Source organism: Oncorhynchus mykiss, chromosome 20 (genome assembly GCF_013265735.2).
Source record: "Oncorhynchus mykiss isolate Arlee chromosome 20, USDA_OmykA_1.1, whole genome shotgun sequence".
Classification (NCBI taxonomy): Eukaryota; Metazoa; Chordata; class Actinopteri; order Salmoniformes; family Salmonidae; genus Oncorhynchus; species Oncorhynchus mykiss.
In genome coordinates this window covers 2,734,632-2,759,836 of record NC_048584.1, presented here as the reverse complement: position 1 = coordinate 2,759,836, position 25,205 = coordinate 2,734,632, and the positions used below count along the sequence as shown (strand labels likewise).

At 43.0% G+C, this 25,205-nt stretch overlaps 1 protein-coding gene across 4 annotated transcripts; it reads right to left on the bottom strand.

Moving 5' to 3' along the window:
* Window positions 1–419: 419 nt before the first annotated feature.
* On the bottom strand, window positions 420–24,879 carry LOC110498818 (zinc finger protein 281). 4 transcript variants are annotated; one of them, XM_021575450.2, is made up of 7 exons: window positions 24,657–24,879; window positions 13,059–13,531; window positions 11,550–11,648; window positions 11,247–11,364; window positions 10,463–10,555; window positions 5,347–5,465; window positions 420–4,731 (listed from the first exon to the last, which is right to left on the bottom strand). In XM_021575450.2, exons 2-7 carry the CDS (start codon window positions 13,482–13,484, stop codon window positions 3,100–3,102), a joined length of 2,487 nt encoding a protein of 828 aa, XP_021431125.2. In that variant the 5' UTR covers window positions 13,485–13,531; window positions 24,657–24,879; the 3' UTR covers window positions 420–3,099. The 4 variants fall into 4 exon arrangements, with proteins under 4 accessions (XP_021431125.2, XP_021431128.2, XP_021431126.2 ...); XM_021575453.2 differs by having other exon boundaries at window positions 10,463–10,546; window positions 24,657–24,878; XM_021575451.2 differs by having other exon boundaries at window positions 24,661–24,798.
* Window positions 24,880–25,205: the final 326 nt, after the last annotated feature.

Here is a 25,205-nt window from a genome sequence, read left to right as displayed (position 1 = left end):
CTTCTCCCCGTAGACCCCCTGTAAATCATGTCAGGCTAACGTTGATGTTCCTCTTCTTTGGAGAGTGCACTTCTCCCCGTAGACCCCCTGTAAATCACGCTAACGTTGATGTGCCTCTTCTTTGGAGAGTGCACTTCTCCCCGTAGACCCCCTGTAAATCACGCTAACGTTGATGTGCCTCTTCTTTGGAGAGTGCACTTCTCCCCGTAGACCCCCTGTAAATCACGCTAACGTTGATGTGCCTCTTCTTTGGAGAGTGCACTTCTCCCCGTAGACCCCCTGTAAATCAAATCTTGCAAAAGATAATTGTGAGTTAATCCAATCACCAAAATTTGAGTTGCCAGGCTTGTGGTTCAAACCATTAAAAAATGACAACTGTTGTCAAAGACTTCACTACACCAATAAAGTCTAGTCGTTTCTTTTTTGTAAAAAAATGTTTATTGGCTTCTCTAATCAGTTTTTAAATGCAGTAACATGTACAGCCCTGTAAATCAGATCACAATGGTCTGGAACTAAAAGGACAGGGATGGGGAAGCATCAGCTACAACATTAGGTGTTGTGGTCAATCAGAAAAAAGGGCCATACAACAAATCATCAGATCATGCATATGGGAAGAAACCAAATGAACAAACTTTTAGTGTTTTTGTACATTTTTGTAAACAATATCCTTCTAGAGATATGAAAACATTTAGGGCAAGTAACAAAAATAAAAGGATATAACATAAGAGAACGTTTCTATGAGGCACCTAGAATGCAACACTGCTTGGCGTGAATGCTTTACAGACAAAAAAAAAGATAATACATTTTGCATTTCAACGAGTCAATTGCTCTTCTATAATTGTAAACACAAGCAGTGTTACATGATTATACAATGTTTAACCTATACTACAAATATTTTCACTACATACATAAAACACGTGTTCCTGCTTTCTGAAGCTTCAGTGATGAGGTATATTTAGGTAAATCCTATCGTTTGTTTCTCTCGCTCTCTCTTTAAAACGCATAGTGTGTGTTTTGGAGTGAAGTGGCCGGCCAGCCAGTCTTTCGTTTCCTGAGATCTGAGCAGATGTAGGAAAAGAACCCTGGCTGCCAGGATAGAAGTGGCTTGAGCCAAAGAAGAGAAAGGCCATTGTTTATTCTCGCAATGTTTGAAGGACTGCATTTTGGGGGGGGGATTTATAACGTGAAGTTGAGCCTCTATCACCAAGGTTATTTTTCAGTATCAGGCCTGATTTCGTAGGGTGAAGACAGATTGAGGTGCAGTGAATAATTGCACTTTCAAAACATGCTGTAAAAATAAACACTTGCTAGGTTAAAGACATGATCGGGCACTTTGGCGAGTAGCAAGTCTTTTTTTTTACCTCCAGCTTTGAGCTGGATGTGTCATTGTGTAGTTCATTCATGCATAATATATATGAGCAGAATTACTGTTTCCTCAATTGGCCATGAAATCCCAAGTTTGAGACTTTTCTGGAAGCTGTGAGCCACCATTTCGCTTACATCTACCCCCACGTTGGACAGCACCCCCCCCCCGCAATTAGAGTTTTAGCAAATGAGCAACAGCCCTTCGCTATTTGAGTGACAGCTAGCAAGACGCACACACAATAGAGCAAGCAATGATGTGGTGCACATGTGACACAGTACACTATTTTCATGGACCACCTTTGGCTTGTGGGCGTTACTTTGAGAAATCCTGGCTAAAAAGTATATTCAAGTACCGGAGAACATCTTTAAGAATAAATAAAGGAAAAATAGTTTGATTTTTGCATCCAGTAGTCTTATAGTACATCAGTGGGGGGAGTTCCAGCATAATGTCTGCATCTCTCATAATAATGGGTAACATACAATTCTAACAACCCCTCCACCTGACCAAACAGTCAAAAAACTAAAGCAACTATACATCTAACTTGCCATGGTCATACCTGTTCAACCCGTCTAACCCTCCCTACAGAACACCCTCACACTCTATTCCACCCACCCCTGTTCAATTTTTTCCAATAAAAATCACTTGGTTTTGCACATCCTTAGTTGAGTCGGGTTTTCATTTTCAATTACGATTTAGTTTTTCAGAAGTGCTCGTTTGATTTCCATTGCCAAAAAAAAAGGGTAGCAGGAGTAGAGGACCAAGCGGTAAAAAGGTGACACAATATAATTGTTGAAATGTCGCTAATGGGGCCAGGGTGTTTCCTTGTCATGGGCCACTGAAGGGGGCATTCCAAAGAGGTGCATGGCTAAACAGATATCACCACTTGACACACATACATGTATACACACACATAAACAAAACAAGGTCCTTGGGTTAAAACCGCTTTCTGTTGAGGCTGGGGTGTGTACACCATGAGTTCTTGAGTGTATAAATATCCATGTTTCCATCCATGTCTTTTACATGTGGCCCTTTATGGAGGAAATGTGAGCGGTTGTTTTCACATTGACATAGAAGTACCATAACAAGTAGCGGAAAGGGTTGGATGAGGAAAACTCAACAGGAAGATCCAGTGAAGTTGTTGCAGTCTTTTTGTTCCGCCCTCCTCCTGGGATAAATAGTAACAAAGCTTTGTAGTCTCAAAGTACACCTGTGAAAAGTGTGCCAGTTGCATCTCATAATACAAAGTTATTCTTATTACACAATTTTGCCTTTATTCCTGAGTAACACAATTCTTGTAACAGACAGTATAGAACTTTTTTTTGCCATTTGAAATCTGGGCTTTTCCCTGACACAAGCTTACTTATTATTATTGTAATTATCATCATTCATTAATACTTTACAACTGTATGATTGTTAAAACAAGGGGTTACAGGTGAAAGAAATAATTAAGTTCATAGCTACCCCCTATTCTTTTGTTTTAAAATGACATACAAATGTAGGTTTAGTTCATATCATAGCAACTACACTAACATAATAAAGACTAAACACAGATACAAACAAATATCTAAAAATTGCATTTGAGGCCTTAAAGACCTTCCCTGGTAGAGTTCTGGTTATCAACATTTAAAGGCAGTGTTTCATTTAAAAAAAAATCTCGCTACAAGAAGAAAATGAAGGGTATAGGAACACAAAGAAAAACAAAACCCACAACTAGGTTCACCTATTTTTAACCCTTACCTGAAACTTTGGCTTGTTGCGGTTTTCGATCCTGTACTAACTGGCTCGCTGACATCAGCTAACAAACTGGTAAACCCTGAGAATTCTGACACAGTAGCCCGTATTCGGTGGTCGACCTCGGGCCGGAGGTCAATGCTGTAACCCAGCGGGGTATGGCGGCCCGACTTGAACTGGGAGCCGAAGGCCTGGGCAAAGTTCTCGATCTGGTAGGTAGCCCGCAGGTCCACTTCCTTGGGTGTATCCAGGTCGGCGTAGTTGCCGGAGCCGTTGCTCCTGTTTCCCTTGGCCCCCTGCTCCTTGGTGGCCCCGCCGGCGGCCGTCAGCTCCTGGGGTGTGAGCTGGAACCCATGGGAGTGGTGCTGCTTCTCCAGCTGCTCAGTAAGCTCCTGAGACGGGGTGAGCTGCTGGTGGCTAGCCGCCTCCAGGCCATTGAGGTGGAAGGCCGGCTGGGACGGGGAGCCTACCAGTATGCCGTAGTGGGACTTAGAGGATGACAACGAAGAAGAGGAGACTGTGGAGCTGGGCAACGGCAAGGAGATGGATGGTGGGTAGCCACATTCCAGCGGGGATGAAGTGTAGATATGCTTGTCAGGGAAGAAGGGCCCTGTGGGGCTGGAGCTGCTAGGGAGCAAAGGGAAGGGCCTGCTGGGACCCAGAGTGGGGAAGGGCCCACTGTGGCTGGTGCGCTCTAGGGCCTGCAGTAGGAATTTGGAGTACTCGCTCATTACCACCTGCTTGTCGCCACCGTTGGGTGAGTCGTCATCCAACTCTGGGGTGACAGGTGCGGCCGGCTGCAGGTCCACGTGGTGCGAGCCACTGCTGTCGGTGAGGTCAAAGGTTACGTCACTTTGGTGGTGGTGCGCATTGTCTGACTTGTGGCTGTAGTGGTCCAGCAAGCTCTGGAGGACCTCGTCCGGGATGCATGACTTGTCATGGTGCTTGAGGTCCAGGGGCAAGGTGTCCAGCATGGGCATGGCGAGCTCGTTTTGGTGGCCCAGCGAGCCCTGAATCACACTGCTGGACTGGGGCTGGCCCATGTGGAGGGAGGGTGCCCCATAGTCGTTGTTGGCCATATGTTGGAGGTAGCGACGCTTCTTCACAAACTGCATGGCGCCGTCGTAGTTGTTGCTGGTGGCTGAATGGGCCTGCTTGGTGGCTGACTGGGCCTGCTTGGCGCCCCCACCGGAGGAGCCCTGGAGGAGGCCCAAGGCCTCGAGCCCTGAGCCCACCGCCAGCTCCATGGAGCCCTGCTTCTGAGACAGCAGCTTCTGCTCCCCGTCCTCCACGGAGTTGAGGGACTTATTGTTCTTCTTGAAGAGCAGCTTGGGTGTGCGGCCCTGCATGATGGGCCCGAGGTCGGAGCACTCCATGCCGTAGTCCTGCAGGCTTCCTGACGACACGGTGGCGGCCACAGTCTTCTTTCGCTTGCGCTCGATGCCTTCGCCTGCGTTTTTGGACTTGCCCCTCCTGCGTCCAGAGGTGGCGGTAGCATTTCCCTGAGTGAGTGAGTAGCTGCCGTGGCCAATGTCTGCGTCGACCAGCTGCAGCATGCCGGGGTCTAGGCCCTTCTTTAAGGCTTCTCCACAGGTCCGCTTGTGCTTTAGTAACCGGTCTGTCCTCGAGAAAAACTACAGGGTGAACAGGGGGAGATGCACAGTATTTTAAAATATGTTCTAGTCACCCGATTGAGCAGATGGATCAACGACGACAAGATGTCTTTGTCCAGTGTTAGATGCACACAAAGTGCTCTGGAACCAGCGTTACTGTTCCAAACGGCTGTGATAACAGAGCACGTTGCAAGCTTCCAACACTGGATTATCCATTATATTTTGAGCAAACAAATAGGCTAGATTGAGACAAACATCAGTGTGACATCAAGAATTGGCATATTGTCAATCCAACCTGGTTTCAAATACATGGTTATTTTCGTATTTGTACTTTCAAATTCCTATAAATGGCTGACACCATTTTCAAATACTTATTTCCAAAGACATTATCTGAAATAAGCTTAGGACAAAACAGACCTGGGTATTAACGCATGGAGTATTGACATGGGTATTTTTAAATACATGCCAATATTCAACTACTTGAAATCTATGCCATTTTTCTAAATACTTTATTTTCAGAGACATTTTAAAAAGTATTGAAATACCCTAAATAGTATTTGAACACAGGTATTTTGTCAATCAAATATCTGTTTCTGATTTGAGGGGAAATCCTAGCTACCCGTGTGACTAACTGACCTGTTGGCAGGTGTCACACCTGTATGGCTTCTCTCCGCTGTGGGTCCTCTTGTGCCGCTCCATGTGGTACTTCTGGATGAAGCACATGTTACACTGGTCACAGCTGAAGGGCTTCTCTCCTGAGCAATGAATAGGACAACCGACACAGTTGGAACCAAATTTACTCACTCAAAGCTAGTGCCGAGCGATTAAACGATCTAGATAAATGTTGTTTTTTTTAAAAAAAACAATTGACTGACGTTTCAATTATACTAAAATGGATTATAAAAAATAAAAAAACTCAGCAATCTACACACAATACCCATTATGACAAAGCAAAAACAATACATTTTTTGTAAATGTATTCAAAATAAAAAATGGAAATACCAGATTTACGTAAGTATTCAGACCCTTTACTCAGTACTTTGTTGAATCACCTTTGGCTGAGATTACAGCCTCGAGGCTACTTGGGTATGACGCTACAAGCTTGGCACACCTGTATGTGGGGAGTTTATCCCATTCTTCTCTGCAGACCTTCTCAAGCTCTGTCATGATGGATGGGGAGCGTCGCTGCACAAATACTTTCAGGTCTCTCCTGTTCGATCAGGGTTCAAGTCTGGGCTCTGGCTGTCACTCAAGGACATTCAGAGACTTGTCCTGAAGACACTCCTGCGTTGTCTTGGCTGTGTGCTAAGGGTTGTTGTCCTGTTGGAAGGTGAACCGTCGCCCAAGTCTGAGGTCCTGAGCAGGTTTACGTCAAGGATCTCTGTACTTTGCGCCGTTCATCTTTGCCTCAACCCTGACTTGTCTCCCAGTCCCTGTCACTGAAAAACAAGCTTTACCGTAGGGATGGTGCCATGTTTCCTCCAGACGTGAAGCTTGGCATTGAGAACAGAGAGTTCAATCTTGGTTTATTCAGAACAGAAAATCTTGTTTCTCATGGTCTGAAAGTCTAAGTGCCTTTTGGCAAACTACAAGCGGGCTGTCATGTGCCTTTTACTAAAGAGTTACTGCCATCTGGCCACTCCACCATAAAGGCCTGATTGGTGGAGTGCTGCAGAGATGGGAGAAAATTCCAGAAGGACAACCATCTCCACAGGAACTCTGGAGAGTGGCTAGAGTTACCATCTATTTCTTGGTCACCTCCCTGACCAAGGCCATTCTCCCCTGACTGCGCAGATCAGCCGGACAGGCAGCTCAAGGAAGAGTCTTGGTGCGTCCAAACTTCTTCAATTTAAGAATGGAGGCCACGGTTGTTGGGTACCTTCAATCCTGCAGAATTATTTTGGTACCCTTCCCAGATCTGTGCATCAACACAATCCTTTCTCTGAGCCCTAAAGGACAATTCCCTCGACCTCATGGCTTGGTTTTCGCACCGACATGCACTGTCAACTGTGAGACCTTATATAGACAGGTGTGTGCCTTTCCAAATCATGTCCAATCAATTGAATATACCACAGTTGGACTCCAATCAAGTTGCAGAAACATCAAGGATAATCAATGGAAACAGGATGCACGTGAGCTCAATTTCAAGTCTCATAGCAAAGGGTATGAATACTTATGTAAATGTAAGTATGTTTATTTATGTATGTTTATTTAATACATTAGCAAAAATAAAAAATAAACTGTTTTTGCTTTGCCATTATGGGGTATTGTGTAGATATTTAATCAATTCAAACATACAAATATTGAATAGATTTTAGTATAAGGCTGTAACGTAACAAAATGTGGAAAAAGTCCAGGGGTCTGAATACTTCCCGTAAGCACTGTAAATCACAAATTGAATGCACAAGCTGCATTTTGAATGCCTTCAGGGACCAGCGCCTGCTGTTTCTGGGAAGGGGCCTTTGCGGGTCCCCCCACACAATGTATGCATTCATGATGGCAATGTTGAGCATCCCCCCAAAACACATACCCCCATCATTTTCTACCTGTCCGTCCAACATTGTAATAGCTCCTCAGTTGGTCAAGCCTAACCATTTTCTTGCTGTAATCTATTACGAGCTCTGGAACAGATATTCCTACCACTTTCAAAAACAACTGCAAAACACTGCCACTGTGACCTTAGAGTCCGTACTGTTACGTGACCTAAACTGGGATATGCTTAGCACCCCAGCCGTCCCGACAATCTAAACTAGATGCCCTCAATCTCACAAATTATACAACCCTAAATCCGTAAACATGGGCACCCTCAGATACCATCCGGACCAACTTGCTGTCTTCAACCAGGATCTCAGCGATCACTGCCTGCGTCTGTAATGGGCCCGCGGTCAAACAACCACCCCATCACTGTCAAACGCTCCCTAAAACACTTCAGCAAGCAGGCCTTTCTAACCGTCCTGGCCCGGGTATCCTGGAAGGATATTGACCTCATTCCGTCAGTAGAGGATGCCTGGTTGTTCTTTAAAAGTGCTTTCCTCACCATCTTAAATAAGCATGCCCGTTCAAAAAAATGTAGAACTAAGAACAGATAAAGCCCTTGGTTCATGCCAGACTTGACTGCCCTTGACCAGCACAAAAACATCCCGTGGTGTACTGTAATAGCATCAAATAGCCCATGCGATATGTAACTTTTCAGGGAAGTCAGAAACCAATATACAGTCAGTCAGCATTCCTAAGGCTAGCTTTTTCAAACTGAAATGTGCATCCCGTAGCACTAATTCCAAAAAGTTTTGGGACACTAAAGTCCATGGAGAATAAGAGCACCTCCTCCCAGATGCCCACTGCATTGAAGCTAGGAAATACTGTCACCACCAATAAAACTACAATAATCGAGAATTTCAATACAAATAAATCTTTTTTTTTTGTTTTTTTTAAAAATGTTACCCCTTTTTCTCCCCAATTTCGTAGTATCCAATTGTTGTAGTAGCTACTATCTTGTCTCATCGCTACAACTCCCGTACGGGCTCGGGAGAGACGAAGGTTGAAAGTCATGCGTCCTCCGATACACAACCAACCAAGCCGCTGCTTCTTTAACACAGCGCACATCCAACCCGGAAGCCAGCTGCACCAATGCGCCGGAGGAAACACCGTGCACCTGGCCACCTTGGCTAGCGTACACTGCGCCCAGCCCGCCACAGGAGTCGCTGGTGCGCGATGAGACAAGGACACCCCTACCGACCAAGCCCTCCCTAACCCGGGCGACGCTAGGCCAATTGTGCGTCGCCCCACGGACCTCCCGGTCGCGGCCGGTTACGACAGAGCCTGGGCGCGAACCCAGGACTCTGATGGCACAGCTGGCGCTTAACTGACTTAACTGACTTGCCTAGTTAAATAAAGGTAAAATAAAATAAAAAATGTGATTTATCCGACCTGGAAAACCAAGTGTGTTGAATTAGGCAATCACTGAACTGCTCAATTAGCTAAGTAGCTCAGTGTGGTGCCTAGTTGGGACATAATCTTGCAGTATCTGCGGCTCTCCAGTAACAGGGTCACCGATCCCTGATCTAAGATTGATAGTTTATACTTGTATTCATCAGTCAAAAAAGACTGATTTACTTTCAAGAACTACTAAAATTGAGATTGTCAGACAGCAGCTCTATAGAGATGAGATGTTCTGGAATTAAATAAAGTCATCAACTAAAACAAAATGTAATATACACAACTGAAATATTTTGAAGTAAATTAATATGAATAAATTATGGTTAATACAGTACCACTCTAAAGTTGACATCTACTCATTCAAGGGTGTCTATTTTTTACTATTTTCTACATTGTAGAATAATAGAAGACATCTAACTATGAAATAACACATATGGAATCATGTAGTAACCAAAGAAAATGTTAAATACATTTTATATATTTGAGATTCTTCAAAGTAGACACCCTTTGCACTCTGGCATTCTCTCAACCAGCTTCACCTGGAATGTTTTTCACTTTTGAAGGAGTTCCCACATATGCTGAGCACTTGTTGGTTGCTTTTCATTCACTCTGGTCCAACTCATCCCGAACCATCTCAATTGGGTTGAGGTCAGGTGATTGTGGAGGCCAGGTCATCTGACGCAGCACTCCATCACTCTCCTTCTTGGTCAAACAGCCCTTACACAGCCTGGAGGTGTGTTGGGTCATTGTCATGTTAAAAAACAAATGCTAGTCCCACTAAGCCCAAACCAGATGGGATGGCGTATCGCTACAGAATGCTGTGGTAACCATGCTGGTTAAGTGTGCCTCTAATTCTAAATAAAATCACTGACCATGTCACCAGAAAATCACCCCCACACCATCACATCACCTCCCCCATGCTTCACGGAGGGAACCACATATGTGGAGACCATCCATTCACCTACTCTGCGTCTCATAAAGACAGGGTGAAGACAGGGTGGTTGGAACCAAAGATCTCACATTTGAAGTCATCAGATCAAAGGACAGATTTCCACCGGTCTAATGTCCATTGCTCGTGTTTCTTGGCCAAAGCAAGTCTCTTATTATTGGTGTCCTTTAGTAGTGGTTTCTTTGCAGCAATTTGATCATGAAGGCCTGATTCACGCAGTCTCCTCTGAACAGTTGATGTTGAGATGTGTCTGTTACTTGAACTGTGAAGCATTTATTTGGGCTGCAATATCTGAGGATGGTAATTCTAATGAACTTATCCTCTGTAGCAGAGGTAACTCTGGGTCTTCCTTTCCTGTGGCAGTCCTCATGAGAGACACTTTCATCATAGCGCTTGATGTTTTCAATGCGTGTTATTTCATAGTTTTGATGTCCGCACTATTATTTTACAATGTAGAAAATAGTAAAAATAAAGAACAACTCTTGAACGAGTAGGTGTCCAAACTTTTGACTGGCACTGTAAGTGATAAGCAACAATGGGGCAGTCACTACCATCATGGGACTTATATTAATTGCTTAATTCTGTACTGTTACAGCATTCAATCCACAATGCAAAGTGCATTTCATGTTTAAAAAAAAAAATCTAAACCAAAATAGAAAACCCATGATTATTTTTTAATTATCTAAACGACCTTAAAAAGCATGAAATGCTCAGCTGAAACGTTTTAAAATTGCACACTGTGTTCAATTTCATTTCAATTTGGGAAGTAAACTGAAATTCCAATTTTGCCTCAATTTGAGAGTAGTTCTTGAATTTAAATGGAATTGACCACAGCTTTGACTGTCATAGGTTAAGGGCAAAACTCACCACTGTGGATCTTCTCATGCCGCTGCAGCAGATACTTCTGGATAAAGCTCATGTTACACTGACTGCACCGGAAAGGCCTCTCACCTGTGCGATCAGAAATACAATCACCCACTCTCCACATTAATTGACTATCAGTGGGGGAAAGCAGAGGTTGGCTTTACTCAAGAAGGGTGGGCAGTGTCAGTTGATTACATTGGATCATTTGGAGTAACACCGCAGAAGAAGACAATGTTAAGTTAAAGAGTGAAATCCTAAAAGGATGGTTCCCCCAAAGTACACATTTAGATTGGTTTCCTTACCTTGAAAGCAATCATAGGACAAAAACAGCAATCCACGCTTTGGTGTCCTGTTTTACTAAAACTACAGTGTGAATTGCAGTCTCTCCTTGTCCATAGATCACTTTCAAGGTAAGGACATTTCTATATAAATTTGTAATTTGGCTGAACATTCACTTTAGAAGACAAAAAAATAACAGGATTTCCCTTTGCGTCAATGGGTCCGACCTCCTGCAAGAAATGTGAGTCATTTACATTACCTCAGCATTTAGAGAATATTCATTGCATCACACAAATGATCACATCCATGCTACTCAAAATCAGTGATATTGGGTGCATTCATTTTAGTTCACCTGGTGCCTTGGGTGGGTGAGGATTTCAGTTTAGGACCAATAGATTGATCTACAAAGTACACACTTCACCCACCAGGTGCCACAGTCAAGCAAAAACAAATGCACCAAATGAACAAAAAAAATTCTCATGCAAAAAAATCAATGAAAGCCTCTCACCTGTGTGAATGAGTACGTGTCTGCGGAGGTGGTAGGAGCTGCGAAAGGCGGCGTTGCAGTGCTCGCAGATGTGTGGTTTGGAGTTGGGAGACAGGCCGCCCCCTTCGCCGTCCAACATCTGTGCGGGTTAGCGACACAATGAAAGGTCAGAATAACGCAATTGTGCTGCTACGACAAAGTATAAAAAAACGTGTTGTGTGAGGGGGTTGACATGACTACCGCAAAAGTGAACTGTTGTGCGACATTCTGGTAGCTTTGACTCGAATGAAAATGAATGAACGTTAGAGATGTGTTGGGTTCTACCTTGTGTTCTCCACGTTTTCTTCTGGCTTTACCTTCCCCGTCGCTCTTCCGTCTTCTTCCCAACGACTCTTTTGTCCCTTTCACTGGTCTTCCAGACACCTGAGGACAAGGTGGCCATGTAGACAGATAACATACACAGTGTGAATATTCTCAAAGGGAGCTATCGGTCCTAAACTGATAACCGATTTCTATCTTTAGAGGGAATCAGGGATTTTTCTGACATGGGTGGGCTGTAAAAAAAATCTAAATAAATGTTTTTGCCAAGAAAAGCGCTTTATTATAGACAGAAATACTCCCTTTTTCATCAGCTGTCTGGGTGGCTGGTCTCAAACGATCCCATAAGCGAAGCAGCCCGGAAGTAGAGGTCCTGAGCTAGTGTGGTTACACATGGTCAGCGGATGTGAGGCCGATTGGACATACTGCCAAATTCTCAAAAACGACATTTGAGGCGACTTATGGTTGAGAAATGAACATTCAATTCTCTGGCAACACCTCCGTACATTGCTCTGTTCATCTTTCCCTTAATCCTGACTAGTCTCCCAGTCCCTGCCGCTGAAAAACACCACCAAAGTATGATGCTGCCACCACTATTGCTTCACAACAAGGATGATGGCGATGGTGCAAGGTTTCCTCCAGACGTGAGGCTGCAGAGATGGTTGTCCTTCTGGAAGGTTCTCCCATCTCCACAGAGGAACTCTGGAGCTCTGTCGGTTTCTTGGTCACCTCCCTGACCAAGGCCCTTCTCCCCCGATTGCTCAGTTTGGCCAGGGTTCCAGCTCTAGGAGGAGTCTTGGTGGTTCCAAACTTTTTCCATTTAAGAATGGAAGCTGTGTTCGAGGACCTTCAATACTGCAGAAATGTTTTGGTACTCTTCCCCAGATCTGTGCCTCGACACAATCCTGTCTTGGAGCTCTACGGACAATACCTTCGACCTCATGGCTTGGTTTTTGCTCTGATATGCACTGTCAACTGTGGGACCTTATGTAGACAGTTGTGTGCCTTTCCAAATCATGTCCAATCAACTGAATTTACCACAGGTGGACTCCAATAAAGTTGTAGAAACATCTCAAGGATGATAATTGGAAACAGGAAGTACCTGAGCTCAATTTCGAGTCACATACCAAAGGGTCTGAATACTAGTGGAAATGTAACATAGCAGTTTTTTCTTTAAATGTGCTAACATTTCTAAAAACCCGTTTTTGCTTTGTCATGATGGGGTATTGTGTGTAGAATGAGGTGGAAAAAGCCTGTAATGTAACAAATATACATAAATAAAATAGAGCACCAAGATGGGCGCCTCTAAAATGTTGTTAGAAATTCAGCCGCGCTGACCGTGCCCATTGCCACACCCACCACCTCAACTCCTTTTTGATACATAAAAAACCCTCGGAGTACCAAAGTGGAAAATACTAAAAAGCATACGTAACCAATCAACAAACTATATTTATTGACTGGCGTTGTAGTTTCAGTCAAAAACTACAACGCCCACAACAAACTTGGCTTTCTCACCAGCTCTCCAATTCGGCCGTTGCTGAGGTCATGCAGGAGCATGTTCTGATGGTTGTGGTGGTGGCCTCCACCGAACTGCATCTCCAGCATCTCATTGCCCTTCCGCATGCCCCCTCCTCCGCCACAGCTGCCACCCAGTCCTCCTCCACCATAGAGGGGCACACGGTAGTCCAGCTCGCTCATCCGCTCCTGCTTGATGCCCATGCCATGGAGGAAGCTGCCGGCGTGGGGAGGAGAGTCACGTTCCTTTTTTAGGATAATCTCCTGGGGTTGGTTGCCCACCATGACTGACTGCGAAGCCAGGCGAGTGAAGCTGGTGACAGGCGGCAGGTGGCTAAACATGAGCATACCCGGGGTGAAGTTGGGGTCCATAACCCTGTTGCTTTGCAGAAACTCGTTGCCTAGCTTGTCTTGGATAATACTCATGGCAAGTGCAGGAGGAGAAGCACTAGATGGGGCCAGGTAGGGGTGTCCTTCAAGAGAAGGGAAGAAAGGATACAGATGAAGTCAGAAGTTTACATACACTTAGGTTGGAGTCATTAAAACTTGTTTTTCAACCACTCCACAAATTACTTGCTAACAAACTATAGGTGTTGGCAAGTCAGTTAGGACATCTACACTGTGCATGACACAAGTCATTTTTCCAACATTTGTTTACAGACAGATTATTTCACTTGTAATTCACTGCATCACAATTCCAGTGGGTCAGAAGTTTACATACACTAAGTTGACTGTGCCTTTAAACAGCTTGGGAAGTTCCAGAAAATGATCATGGTCACGTTCATCTGTACAAACAATAGTACGTAAGAATAAACACCATGGGACCACGCAGCCGTCATACCGTTCAGGAAGGAGACGCGTCTCCTAGAGATGAACGTACATTGGTGGGAAAGTGCAAATCCATCCCAAAATAGCAGCAAAGGACCTTGTGAAGATGCTGGAGGAAACAGGTACAAATATATCTAAGTTCACAACAAAACGAGTCAAATATCGACATAACCTGAAAGGCCGCTCAGCAAGGAAGAAGCCACTGCTCCAAAATCTCCATAAAAAAGCCAGACTACAGTTTGCAACTGCACATGGGGACAAATGTTTGGAGTAAAAAGGGAGATGCTTGCAAGCCGAAGAACACCATCCCAACCGTGAAGCACAGGGGTGGCAGCATCATGTTGTGGGGGTGCTTTGCTGCATGAGGGACTGGTGCACTTCACAAAATAGATGGCATCATGAGGAAAGGAAAATTATGTGGATATATTGAAGCAACATCTCAAGACATCAGTCAGGAAGTTAAAGCTTGGTCGCAAATGGGTCTTCCAAATGAACAATGACCCCAAGCATACTTCCAAAGTTGTGGCAAAATGGCTTAAGGACAACAAAGCCATTGTATTGGAGTGGCCATCACAAAGCACTGACTTCAATCATATAGCACATTTGTGGGCAGAACTGAAAAAGCTTGTGTGAGCAAGGAGGCCTACAAACCTGACTCAGTTACACCAGCTCTGTCAGGAGGAATGGCCCAAAATTCACCCAACTTATAGCTTGTGGAAGGCTACCTGAAACATTTGACCCAAGTTAAACAATTTAAAGGCAATGCTACCAAATACTAATTGAGTGTATGTACACTTCTAACCCACTGGGAATGTGATGAAAGATATAAAAGCTGAAATAAATCACTCTACTATTATTCTGACATTTCACATTCTTAAAACAAAGTGGTGATCCTAACTGACCTAAGACAGGGAATTGTTACTCAGATTAAATGTCAGGAATTGTGAAAAACTTAGTTTAAATGTATTTGGCTAAGGTGTATGTAAACTTCCAACGTCAACTGTACCAGGCTATGTATAGATCCACGTTATGGAAACATCTTGAGTGAGATAATACAGTACCGGTCAAGTTTGGACACATCTACTCATTCAAGGGTTGTTCTTTATTTTACTATTTTCTACATTGCAGAATAATAGTGAAGATATCAAAACTATGAAATAACACGGACTCTTGTAGAAACCAAAAAAAAAAAAGTGTTGAATCAATATATTTTATATTTGAAATTCTTCAAGTAACCACCCTTTGCCTTGTTGACAGCTGTGCACACTCTTGGCATTCTATTTGTTTAACATTTCTTTGGTTAGTACATGTTCCCATACGTGTTACTTCACAGTTCTGATGTCTTCACTATTATTCTACTAAAATGCACACGGTAAGTTTGCTGAAAATAAACGCAGTTGACAGTGAGAGGACGTTTCTTTTTTTTGCTACGTTTATTAGATGAGTTGTTTTCTCCTGCGGCTATTTGCAGGAGAGAAAGAATCTAACAAAACAGGGCAGTTATACTGAGGAGGATATCGGCTGCAAGCCTGCAATCTTGTTGTAAGGTATTGGTTTAACCCTGACCATAGGGCTAGACTGGCCCCAGGGGAATGTGGTCAGTGTGCTTACAGTCATCCATTAATTACTTGATTGAATTCATTGGGCTTCGCCTATCATCTGGAACACGATGCTTGAGTAATTCTTATTTCTATGGAGTGAGGCTATGAAATAGTGTCTGGGTTAAGGTTATCAAGCAAAACCTGTGTGTTGTGGTTCCTTTTAACACCCTGCTTCTCAAATCAAATTGTATTCGTCACAAGGGCCGAATACAACGTGTGTAGACTTTACCGTGAAATGCTTGATTCTTGTTTTAGCAATTTGAAGCAAATATAATTGGCTAATGTTCCATGTAGCATAGCCCACATTTCCAAATGCCTGGCAGCTATGGCTAAATAATGATTAGGTTATTAACCACTGACTAAATGCCCACTGCTATCGTGCAAAGTGCAAGGGGAGTGACCTGCGTTAATCATGTCACATGAGGTTATCACAGCAGCGGCGTGAAATCCATTACTAGCCGTGCTGCATATCGCATCGGGTCGACAAAGATTGAAGAAACTACTTTATTTTTTATTATTTAACTAGGCAAGTCTGTGTTCTTAACATTCTTATTTACAATGACAGCCTAGGAACAGTGGGTTAACTGCCTTGTTCAGAGGCAGAACAACACATTTTTACATTGTCAGCTCGAGGATTCAATCTAGCAACCTTTCAGTTACTGGCCCAATGCTCTAACCACTAGGCTACCTGCCGCCCTACTTCAGTAAGCTACGGCAATGCTTAACTTATTGACTCCACCAATAACGGAACAAGCAGCTGTGGCCAATAACCAATCCTCCTACTAGGCCCATCATAAACACTTTAAGACAAATTAAAGTTTTGAACAGTAGCCCATTTCCCAAATGTTCTAATAGCCTACGAAGGTACGGTTGTCCTAAAGCTGCTGTTTTGTAAAAGAACAAGAATGAAAGCCGGAGTCTATAGGCTACTCTCAATAACAGCTTTATGCGAGATGTAACAAACAAAAGCCTATTAAGAGAGAGGATGATTACCACCCAGTTCTGAAGACTGTAGACTTTGCTTCTATCCAGCCCATGATTTATAACCTAACTCAGTAGGGTAAGCCTGCCCGTTCCTCATCAGTTGAGTGTCACTTTGTGCCATCATGTGTGCGAGACACAGACACACCTGTTCCATCATGAATCTCCACCAGAAAATAATATAAGAAAAGACCTGCACTTTGGCTTTCAACAACCTTGTTTCATGTTCGGTCCAGTTGTAGCATGCGATTTCACGCTTTAGCCCAATGGTGATTTGTGTGGAGTTTTGTACAACAATTGGGGGACTTGGCCAATACCATTCTATATCACAGTTTAGAGTACATAAGCATGATAGGCAATGTCAACCGTTGTCCTAACCCTGTACTGTACTGTCCAAACTTGTGAACCCAACAGTGGACTGTGACTAGGATTTCCCCATTGCAGCCAATTCTATTGCAGATTGTTTTTAGAGAATTTCCAGCTTTAAATCACTAAATAATGAATCAACTAAACTGATATCAGTAAAAACACAATCTAATGGATAGGTCTACTTGTTACTTCTGAACTTTCATTATCCTCCTTTGCAGTGCTTAATTTGTAAATTGGGAGGTGCTGGAACAAAAAGTGAGCCCAAGAGGGGATGACCTGGGGGGCTCTGAGGTAGTGGAATGTGTTACTTAAAAAAAAAAATAAACACATAAAATAAATCTTGCATGAATTATCATCACTTTTGAATAGAGCAGTAGAGGAGCTTGTAGAAGTTGTGCGCATGGGGGAGCAGAATTTATTTTGCCTTTAATAAATGGATTGCATGCGATTCTACATAGTTTTAGATGACTGGAGACTGTCAGAAACCTAACAATAACTCACAAATGATCAAAATGACAGGCTACTTTGACAAACTGAAAATCTGAGATCAATAAAAATGACCTTGTCTTGAATCCATCAATAGCCTAGGCCTAAGTGTGAGGAAACACACATTGTACAATATGAGGAGGAAATTATAGTCCTAAAAAAAGCTTTCCAGCTTCACTGACTGATGAGCAGACCGATGACGGCCGATGCGCTCGTGCCAAAAACTATTTTAAAGTAAAAACAATGCTGTTCGCTCAATAGACTTGTTTATTTTTTTTACCCTTATTTGACCAGGTATGCTGACAGAAATGACCTGGGGAATAAGCTACAGGGGAGAGGGGGATGAATGAGCCAAATTGGAAGCTGGGGATGATTAGGTGGCCATGATGGCAACATCTGGAATTTAGCCAGGACACCGGGGTTAATACCCCAACTCTTACAATAAGAGCAATGGGATCTTTAGTGACCAGGATAGCCATTTAACGTCCCATCCAAAAGACGACGCCTTACACAGGGCAATGTCCCCAAACTCTGCCCTGGGGCATTAGGATACTTTTTTTTTTCTTTACCAGAAGAAAAAGAGTGCCTCCTACTGGCCCTCCAACACCACTTCCAGTAGCATCTGGTCTCCCATCCAGGATCAACACAGCTTAGCTTCAGAGGCAAACCAGCAGTGGAATGCAGGGTGGTATGCTGTTGGCCACTGACAGATTAGTCCTCTTTTCAACAGGATCCATCTGCTGTCCATTCAGGTTATCCCGCAATTGCATGTCAAATATTACGAAAGGATCCTTTTGGATGCATACTGTTCTCTGACAGATTTGCCTCGTGTTCCCGACTGTAGGCATGCCTTGTGATTTGGCTACACACAATCCACAGGTAGGCTATTTAAAATAAAAAAGCTATTGATCCTCTTTTTCTGAATTCCAGGCCTACACCTGGTGTGGTATTCAGATTTCTTTCTGAACAGACAGCAGTAATTCTATAACAATTGATCAGGGGTGCTGCAGCACCCTTCCGTGGATTTGATCCTATATGGAAATAAATGATGAAGTAACAGTGGAGATGAGTTGGAGGTCCACGTCGATCAGAGCAGAAAGAGAACATAGAAAGCTCATCTCATTCTAGTTCTGTGAGAGATACAGGCGTGCTTCTCTCTCTCACCAAAGCAATGGCCACGCGTTGGTCTATATAAGCAGTGTGAAGTACTTAAGTTAAAAAATACTTGAAAGTACTACTTAAGTAGTTTGTGTATCTGTACTTACTATTTATATTTGACCATTTTTAATTCACTATATTCCGAAAAAAATATGATAGATTTCTGCAACTTCTGCAAATTTTCTATGGGAAGTTAAGCCCGGGAATTTAGCTTAAATTCATCAAAACAAAGTTAGCTTCTAACAGTGAACCTTTGTGTGATACACAAGGCAATTCTAGAGCTTATGGCATATTTTGGTTAAACTATCCCCAATTCAATGGAATTGCAACCCTCTGCATGCACAGTGCATTCTTCCATCACATGTACAGCTGATTCTTAAGATCTTGCACACAAATTAGATGCTGTTGAGCCCACACTACTACACTGTCTGAGCCAAGGACTACATGCTTTCTGGTAAGTTTTGATTACAATACTGGGTGGGGTGAATATATTTTATATGACATACATGATTTGTTGTCAACTAGTAAATAGTAGACTACAGCAGTGTTTAAGTCATTCTAACGTAACAATTTCTGCTACTTAGTTTTTGCTACCATGTGGGTTTTTAGCTTGCTTGAGCCTGTTAACTGAGGAGTGTTAATTCACCTGTTTCCATACATGTTTAATTTTAAAACATGTATCTTACAAATAAGTTGTTTAATCTAACTCCGTAACTATTTATCTGCACATGGAATTTTATTCGTTTTTTTAACTCATTTCTTTATCTTTACAGGAAAATGCCACGTGCACACTTGTGTGGAGACATGTTATTGCAGCTAATGTAGAAGGAAGAGCTGTGTACATATGCAAATACTGTGCCAAGTCATATGTGAAGAATGCAACAAAGATGCAGAATCACCTGGCCAAGTACATAAAGTTCCCTCAGCTCTCACAACAAGCAACCTCTGACAAAAGTCCCTGTACTCCTACTCAAGGTGAAAATGTGGAATCAGATAGCAACAGCTCATGGACCTCCTGGAATCAGAAGTTTTTTTGACTCAATGGAGGAACGTTGTCAGAGAAACTACATCAGCGCCAACCCTCAGTATTCTACAAGAGCACAGACAAGGGACAACAGACAAACCGGTCTACATTGCAGATGATTTGAAGGCCCTTTCCCGTTGCCCCTATCATCCTCCAAATCCCACCAACATCATCCGCCTCAGAGCGCAACTGGTCCTTGTTTGGGAACACACACACACACACCAAAGCACGCAACAGGCTGACCAACACAAGGGTTGAAAAATTGGTGGCCATCCGGGCGAATTTAAGCCTGACAACGAGCCATCCTCAACAAGGTCGGCAAGTGACTGAAGATGAGGCCTCAGAGTCCGATGTTCAAGAGGTGGACATTGAGGAGGTCCAGGGAGAAGACAGGGAAGCCCGAGAGGAAGACACCCAAAGCTTTAGTTTCTAGACCATCATTTAACAGACACATGTTGAAAACATTTTAGGGAGATGCGATAGATCATTGGGGATCATTCAATAAACCCTTTCTTTTGTTGTTCAGTGAAATCATCCCATGTTTAGAGTCAACTCGTTTAATTAAAGTTTAATCCACTGTTGTTTTCACTATATATTTTACCTCTTGGGGATGTTATTCGAAAATGGATGGCTGCAAACTTTCTACTTTTAAACTCAGACAAAACAGAGATGCTTGTTCTAGGTCCCAAGAAACAAAGAGATCTTCTGTTGAATCTGACAATTAATCTTAATGGTTGTAGTCGTCTGAAATAAAACTGTGAAAGACCTCGGCATACTCTGGACCCTGATCTCTCTTTTGAAGAACATATCAAGACCATTTCAAGGACAGCTTTTTTCCATCTACGTAACATTGCAAAAATCCGAAACTTTGTCCAAAAATTATGCAGAAAAATGAATCCATGCTTTTGTCACTTCTAGGTTAGACTACTGCAATGCTCTACTTTCCGGCTACCCGGATAAAGCACTAAATAAACTTCAGTTAGTGCTAAATACGGCTGCTAGAAACCTGACTAGAACCAAAAAAATTGATCATATTACTCCAGTGCTAGCCTCTACACTGGCTTCCTGTCAAAGCAAGGGCTGATTTCAAGGTTTTACTGCTAACCTACAAAGCATTACATGGGCTTGCTCCTACCTATCTCTCTGATTTGGTCCTGCCGTACATACCTACACGTACGCTACGGTCACAAGACGCAGGCCTCCTAATTGTCCATAGAATTTCTAAGCAAACAGCTGGAGGTAGGGCTTTCTCCTAAAGAGCTCAATTTTTATGGAACGGTCTGCCTACCCATGTCAGAGACGCAAACTCGGTCTCAACCTTTAAATCTTTACTGAAGACTCATCTCTTCAGTGGGTCATATGATTGAGTGTAGTCTGGCCCAGGAGTGGGAAGGTGAACGGAAAGGCTCTGGAGCAACGAACCGCCCTTGCTGTCTCTGCCTGGCCGGTTCCCCTCTTTCCACTGGGATTCTCTGCCTCTAACCCTATTACAGGGGCTGAGTCACTGACTTACTGGGGCTCTCTCATGCCGTCCCTGGAAGGGGTGCGTCACCTGAGTGGGTTGATTCACTGAGTGGGTGGGGTTATATCCTTCCTGTTTGGCCCTGTCCGGGGGTGTCCTCGGGTGGGGCCACAGTGTCTCCTGACCCCTCTTGTCTCAGCCTTCAGTATTTATGCTGCAGTAGTTTATGTGTCGGGGGGCTGGGGTCAGTTTGTTATATCTGGAGTACTTCTCCTGTCCTATTCGGTGTCCTGTGTGAATCTAAGTGTGCGTTCTCTAATTCTCTCCTTCTCTCACTCGGAGGACCTGAGCCCTAGGACCATGCCCCAGGACTACCTGACATGATGACTCCTTGCTGTCCCCAGTCCACCTGACCGTGCTGCTGCTCCAGTTTCAACTGTTCTGCCCTATTATTATTCGACCATGCTGGTCATTTATGAACATTTGAACATCTTGGCCATGTTCTGTTATAATCTCCACCCAGCACAGCCAGAAGAGGACTGGCCACCCCACATAGCCTGGTTCCTCTAGGTTTCTTCCTAGGTTTTGGCCTTTCTAGGGAGTTTTTCCTAGCCACCGTGCTTCTACACCTGCATTGCTTGCTGTTTGGGGTTTTAGGCTGGGTTTCTGTACAGCACTTTGAGATATCAGCTGATGTACCAAGGGCTATATAAATACATTTGATTTGATAAATATATTTAATGCAAAAAACATCTACATTTAAATGCTAATAATATTAGTTTGCATATATTCCTGTTAATTCACATGGAAAGAGTCCACCTCTAAATATTCCCCAAAATGTGCAACCCTAATTTTGACACTTAATTATTTTAACAATGACATTTACTTTTAGTACTTAAGTATGAACCAAATACTTTTAGACTTTTGCTGAAGTTGCATTTTACTGGGTGACCTTCACTTCAGTTATTTTCTATTAAGGCATCTTTACGTTTACTCAAGTATGAAAATTGGGTACTTTTTCCACCACTGCTTTTAAGCTACACCCAAGCCATGGGCTAAACCCAGGCCAGCACAACACAAATTAATGGCCATCACTAGCTGGCTACCACCCGGTTACTCAACCCTGCAAATTTGAGGCTGCTGCCCTATAATATACATAGACATGGAATCACAGGTCACTTAAATAATGTTTGCATACTGCTTTACTCATCTCATATGTATATCCTGTATTCTATTCTACTGTATTTTAGTCAATGACACTCACATTGCTCGTCCTAATATTTATATGTTTCTTTATTCCATACTTTTACTTTCAGATGTATGTGCATTGTTAGATACCTCCAACAGTGCAGTGGTAGGAACAAAAGGACTTTGCTACACCAGCAATAACATCCGCTAAATATGTGTATGTGACAAAACATGTTATTTGATAATTAGACATCACCATAGCATTAGGCCCATGTGGAATAGTGTGTGCCATTTCACCAGCGTAAGACAAAGTTGCATTTTGTATCATATACAGCTTGGATTGTAGCCAAACAAAAAAACTGTGCTGCAATGTAAAATTTGCAATGGTATATTCTCATTCAAATGACACTAAGTAACAATTACTTCACTTTATTACAGGGGATGTGAACACCATGAATTTGCTGCCCTTGGAAAAGTGAGTATACAAATAAAGGACCATTGGAAGGCTGGACACATTACATTTTTAACAATGCTTTTTTTCTGATAAAAAAAAAAGTATTGTATTTGCCGTGGAGCCCAGTTTCATAATATTACCATATGTCCCAGCTGGTTGCCGTAGTTTTGAAGTAATCACGAAAAAAACAGACCTTGTTTTAGGGCATTTTTCACACTGCCAGCTCATATTAGTTCTATTGAGCAGCGTGGCACCAACTCGCCTTCCAAACGTTCTATTCCCAGCCCATTGTTACACGTCACAATGCCTGCTATTGTTGGCAATGAGACCTGCTCATGTTGTTTGTAGGTAAAATGTAAACAAATTTACTTATGGAACTCTGAGGTCGTCCCATTGTTTCCTATAGGGAAATATAGGTATGCCTGTCTATTTCGCCAAATATCTCACAATGTGTGTATTTAGAGTTTTAAAATTGACACCATTTTAATGAGAATCTCCCCTGTCTAATTATGTAAGGCTGGGCAGTGTATTCCATTGTCATCAAACGCTAGCCATGAAATTTATTTTGCCCTCGGAACGCTGAACTCCCCCCATTGTCTACCCATAGAGAGGCATGCTGTTATATTTCGCCAAATATCTCGCAATGTGCAAATGTATATTTTTTGAAGTTGGACACCAGTTTAATCATGAGAATCTCCTCTTTCTAATTATGTAAGTCTGTGCAGTGTATTCCATTGTCATCAAACGCTAGACCAGAAAGTCAGAAGTTGTCATTTGTTTCCTGCTTCCTCTTTATGCAGACATAAGCACACTTGGCACCATTGAGGTGGGGATGTTAACTTTTTTTACACAAATTGTTATTTTTCCGTTTCCTCCTAAGAACAGATTGTAGTGGTAAAATAAAGGGATACCACTGGGTGCCACTAAGGCTCAATTGAACTGTAAGCATCACTCCAGTTAACATGCTCTGCGGAGGTAATTTGCTATGGGATTGGGCTAGTGTTCCAGCTCAGACAACCTTCTGACATTTCCAGCCTTGGGTGAATTTAGACTTGTCCAGCCTACCATCGGCTGAAATCGCTACCTGCTAAATTGTACACCAAATTACACGGATTCACTAGACTAAAGCACACCATATTTTACCACGCATTTAGCCAGAATTTTGTCTAACGTCGTTGGGGTAAAACTGCTGGCCGGCTGACAATTCCAGATGTCTCAGGCACAATATTTTGTTTAGTCTAGCCGACCATAATTTGACGGTGAACGGATGGGCTTTTGTGATGCATAGCCAGCAGCTAGCTAGCACGCTACAAATAGCGTTAGCTGTCCTGGTCAACTGTTGATACAAAGCACGCTTCTGTCACAAATACAATACTATCGAAACACAGATGACAACAAACCGGCTCACATCATGACAATAGATGCCAAAAGGCGACGGCTCAATCAATAATGGGTTATCCTGATTCAAACCATTGTATACAACTCAGGGAGCTAGTAGCTTGCTAGTCTCATGCTGGCAAAACATTAGCCAGGGATTCAACGTTACCGCTCGCACGACCTAATTTGTCTGAAGGAAATGTTTGTGTTATTAAAACCTTAACGCCAGCTAGTTACCGGTATAATAGCAGCACGTTTTATTTGCCCGTCTATGAAGGAAGCTTGGCTGTCCTTGGCTGGGACGACGTTGGTGAAATAAAGTCGGACTAACAAACGCTTCATAGTGGTCTTTGGCGCTCGACCCTATTAATCGAGATGGTGTTAACACTAACTCAGTACACCCAGCTCTAATTATAGCCTTCTTCAAGGCTTGCGGTGCACGTTAACTTTAGATCACATACTGTAAATAGTATGGGTGAGCCAAGTTTCTGCTAACGAGCTAGCCGACTAAAAGCCCACATTCTGGCCCATGCAACAGAGAAACAATGATGCTCGACTGAGAGTATCTCTCGCATGCTGAAGCGATTTGCCTCTGACATTTCCACCGCGTATAACTGTACACATTTAAACAAATACTCAGAAATAAAGGTACATTTCAGTAAATATTTACCTACACATGACCGCGACTGGCTAGAAATGTTGGTATTTTCTTCTCTTGTTCGTTCCTTTGAGGTGTTATAGACAAAACATTGTCGTCTTGCGGCCGATGCTTTCTTCCATCTTGTCCAGGCGCGGGGAATTGTGGGTCTAGCGGACGGGTCGTGAGAGGAGAGAGCTGCTGCAGTATGACTAGATATGGCTAGTGTCACCAAAGGTCGCCTGACAAACTTTTCCATTGTCAGGGCAATATTGTTGACTGGAATATTGTTCACTATATTCCGTTTTATTGTGTTTCACTTTTAATTCTCTCAGGGCAATCATCATTGCACATGCAGTTCGGCTTCTGGTGATAGAAGTCACAAAATGGTTACATTTAGTGAATTAATTAGTTGATTTATGAATTGTACTTTCATAAGGGCAGTCTTTTTTGGCATCGTATTATTATTTGAAATTAATGTGATGATAGGCTAGATCTCTCTGTCACACACAAAGATCTAGATTAACATTATATATAATATTTATTTAACTAGGCAAGTCAGTTAAGAACAAATTATTGTTT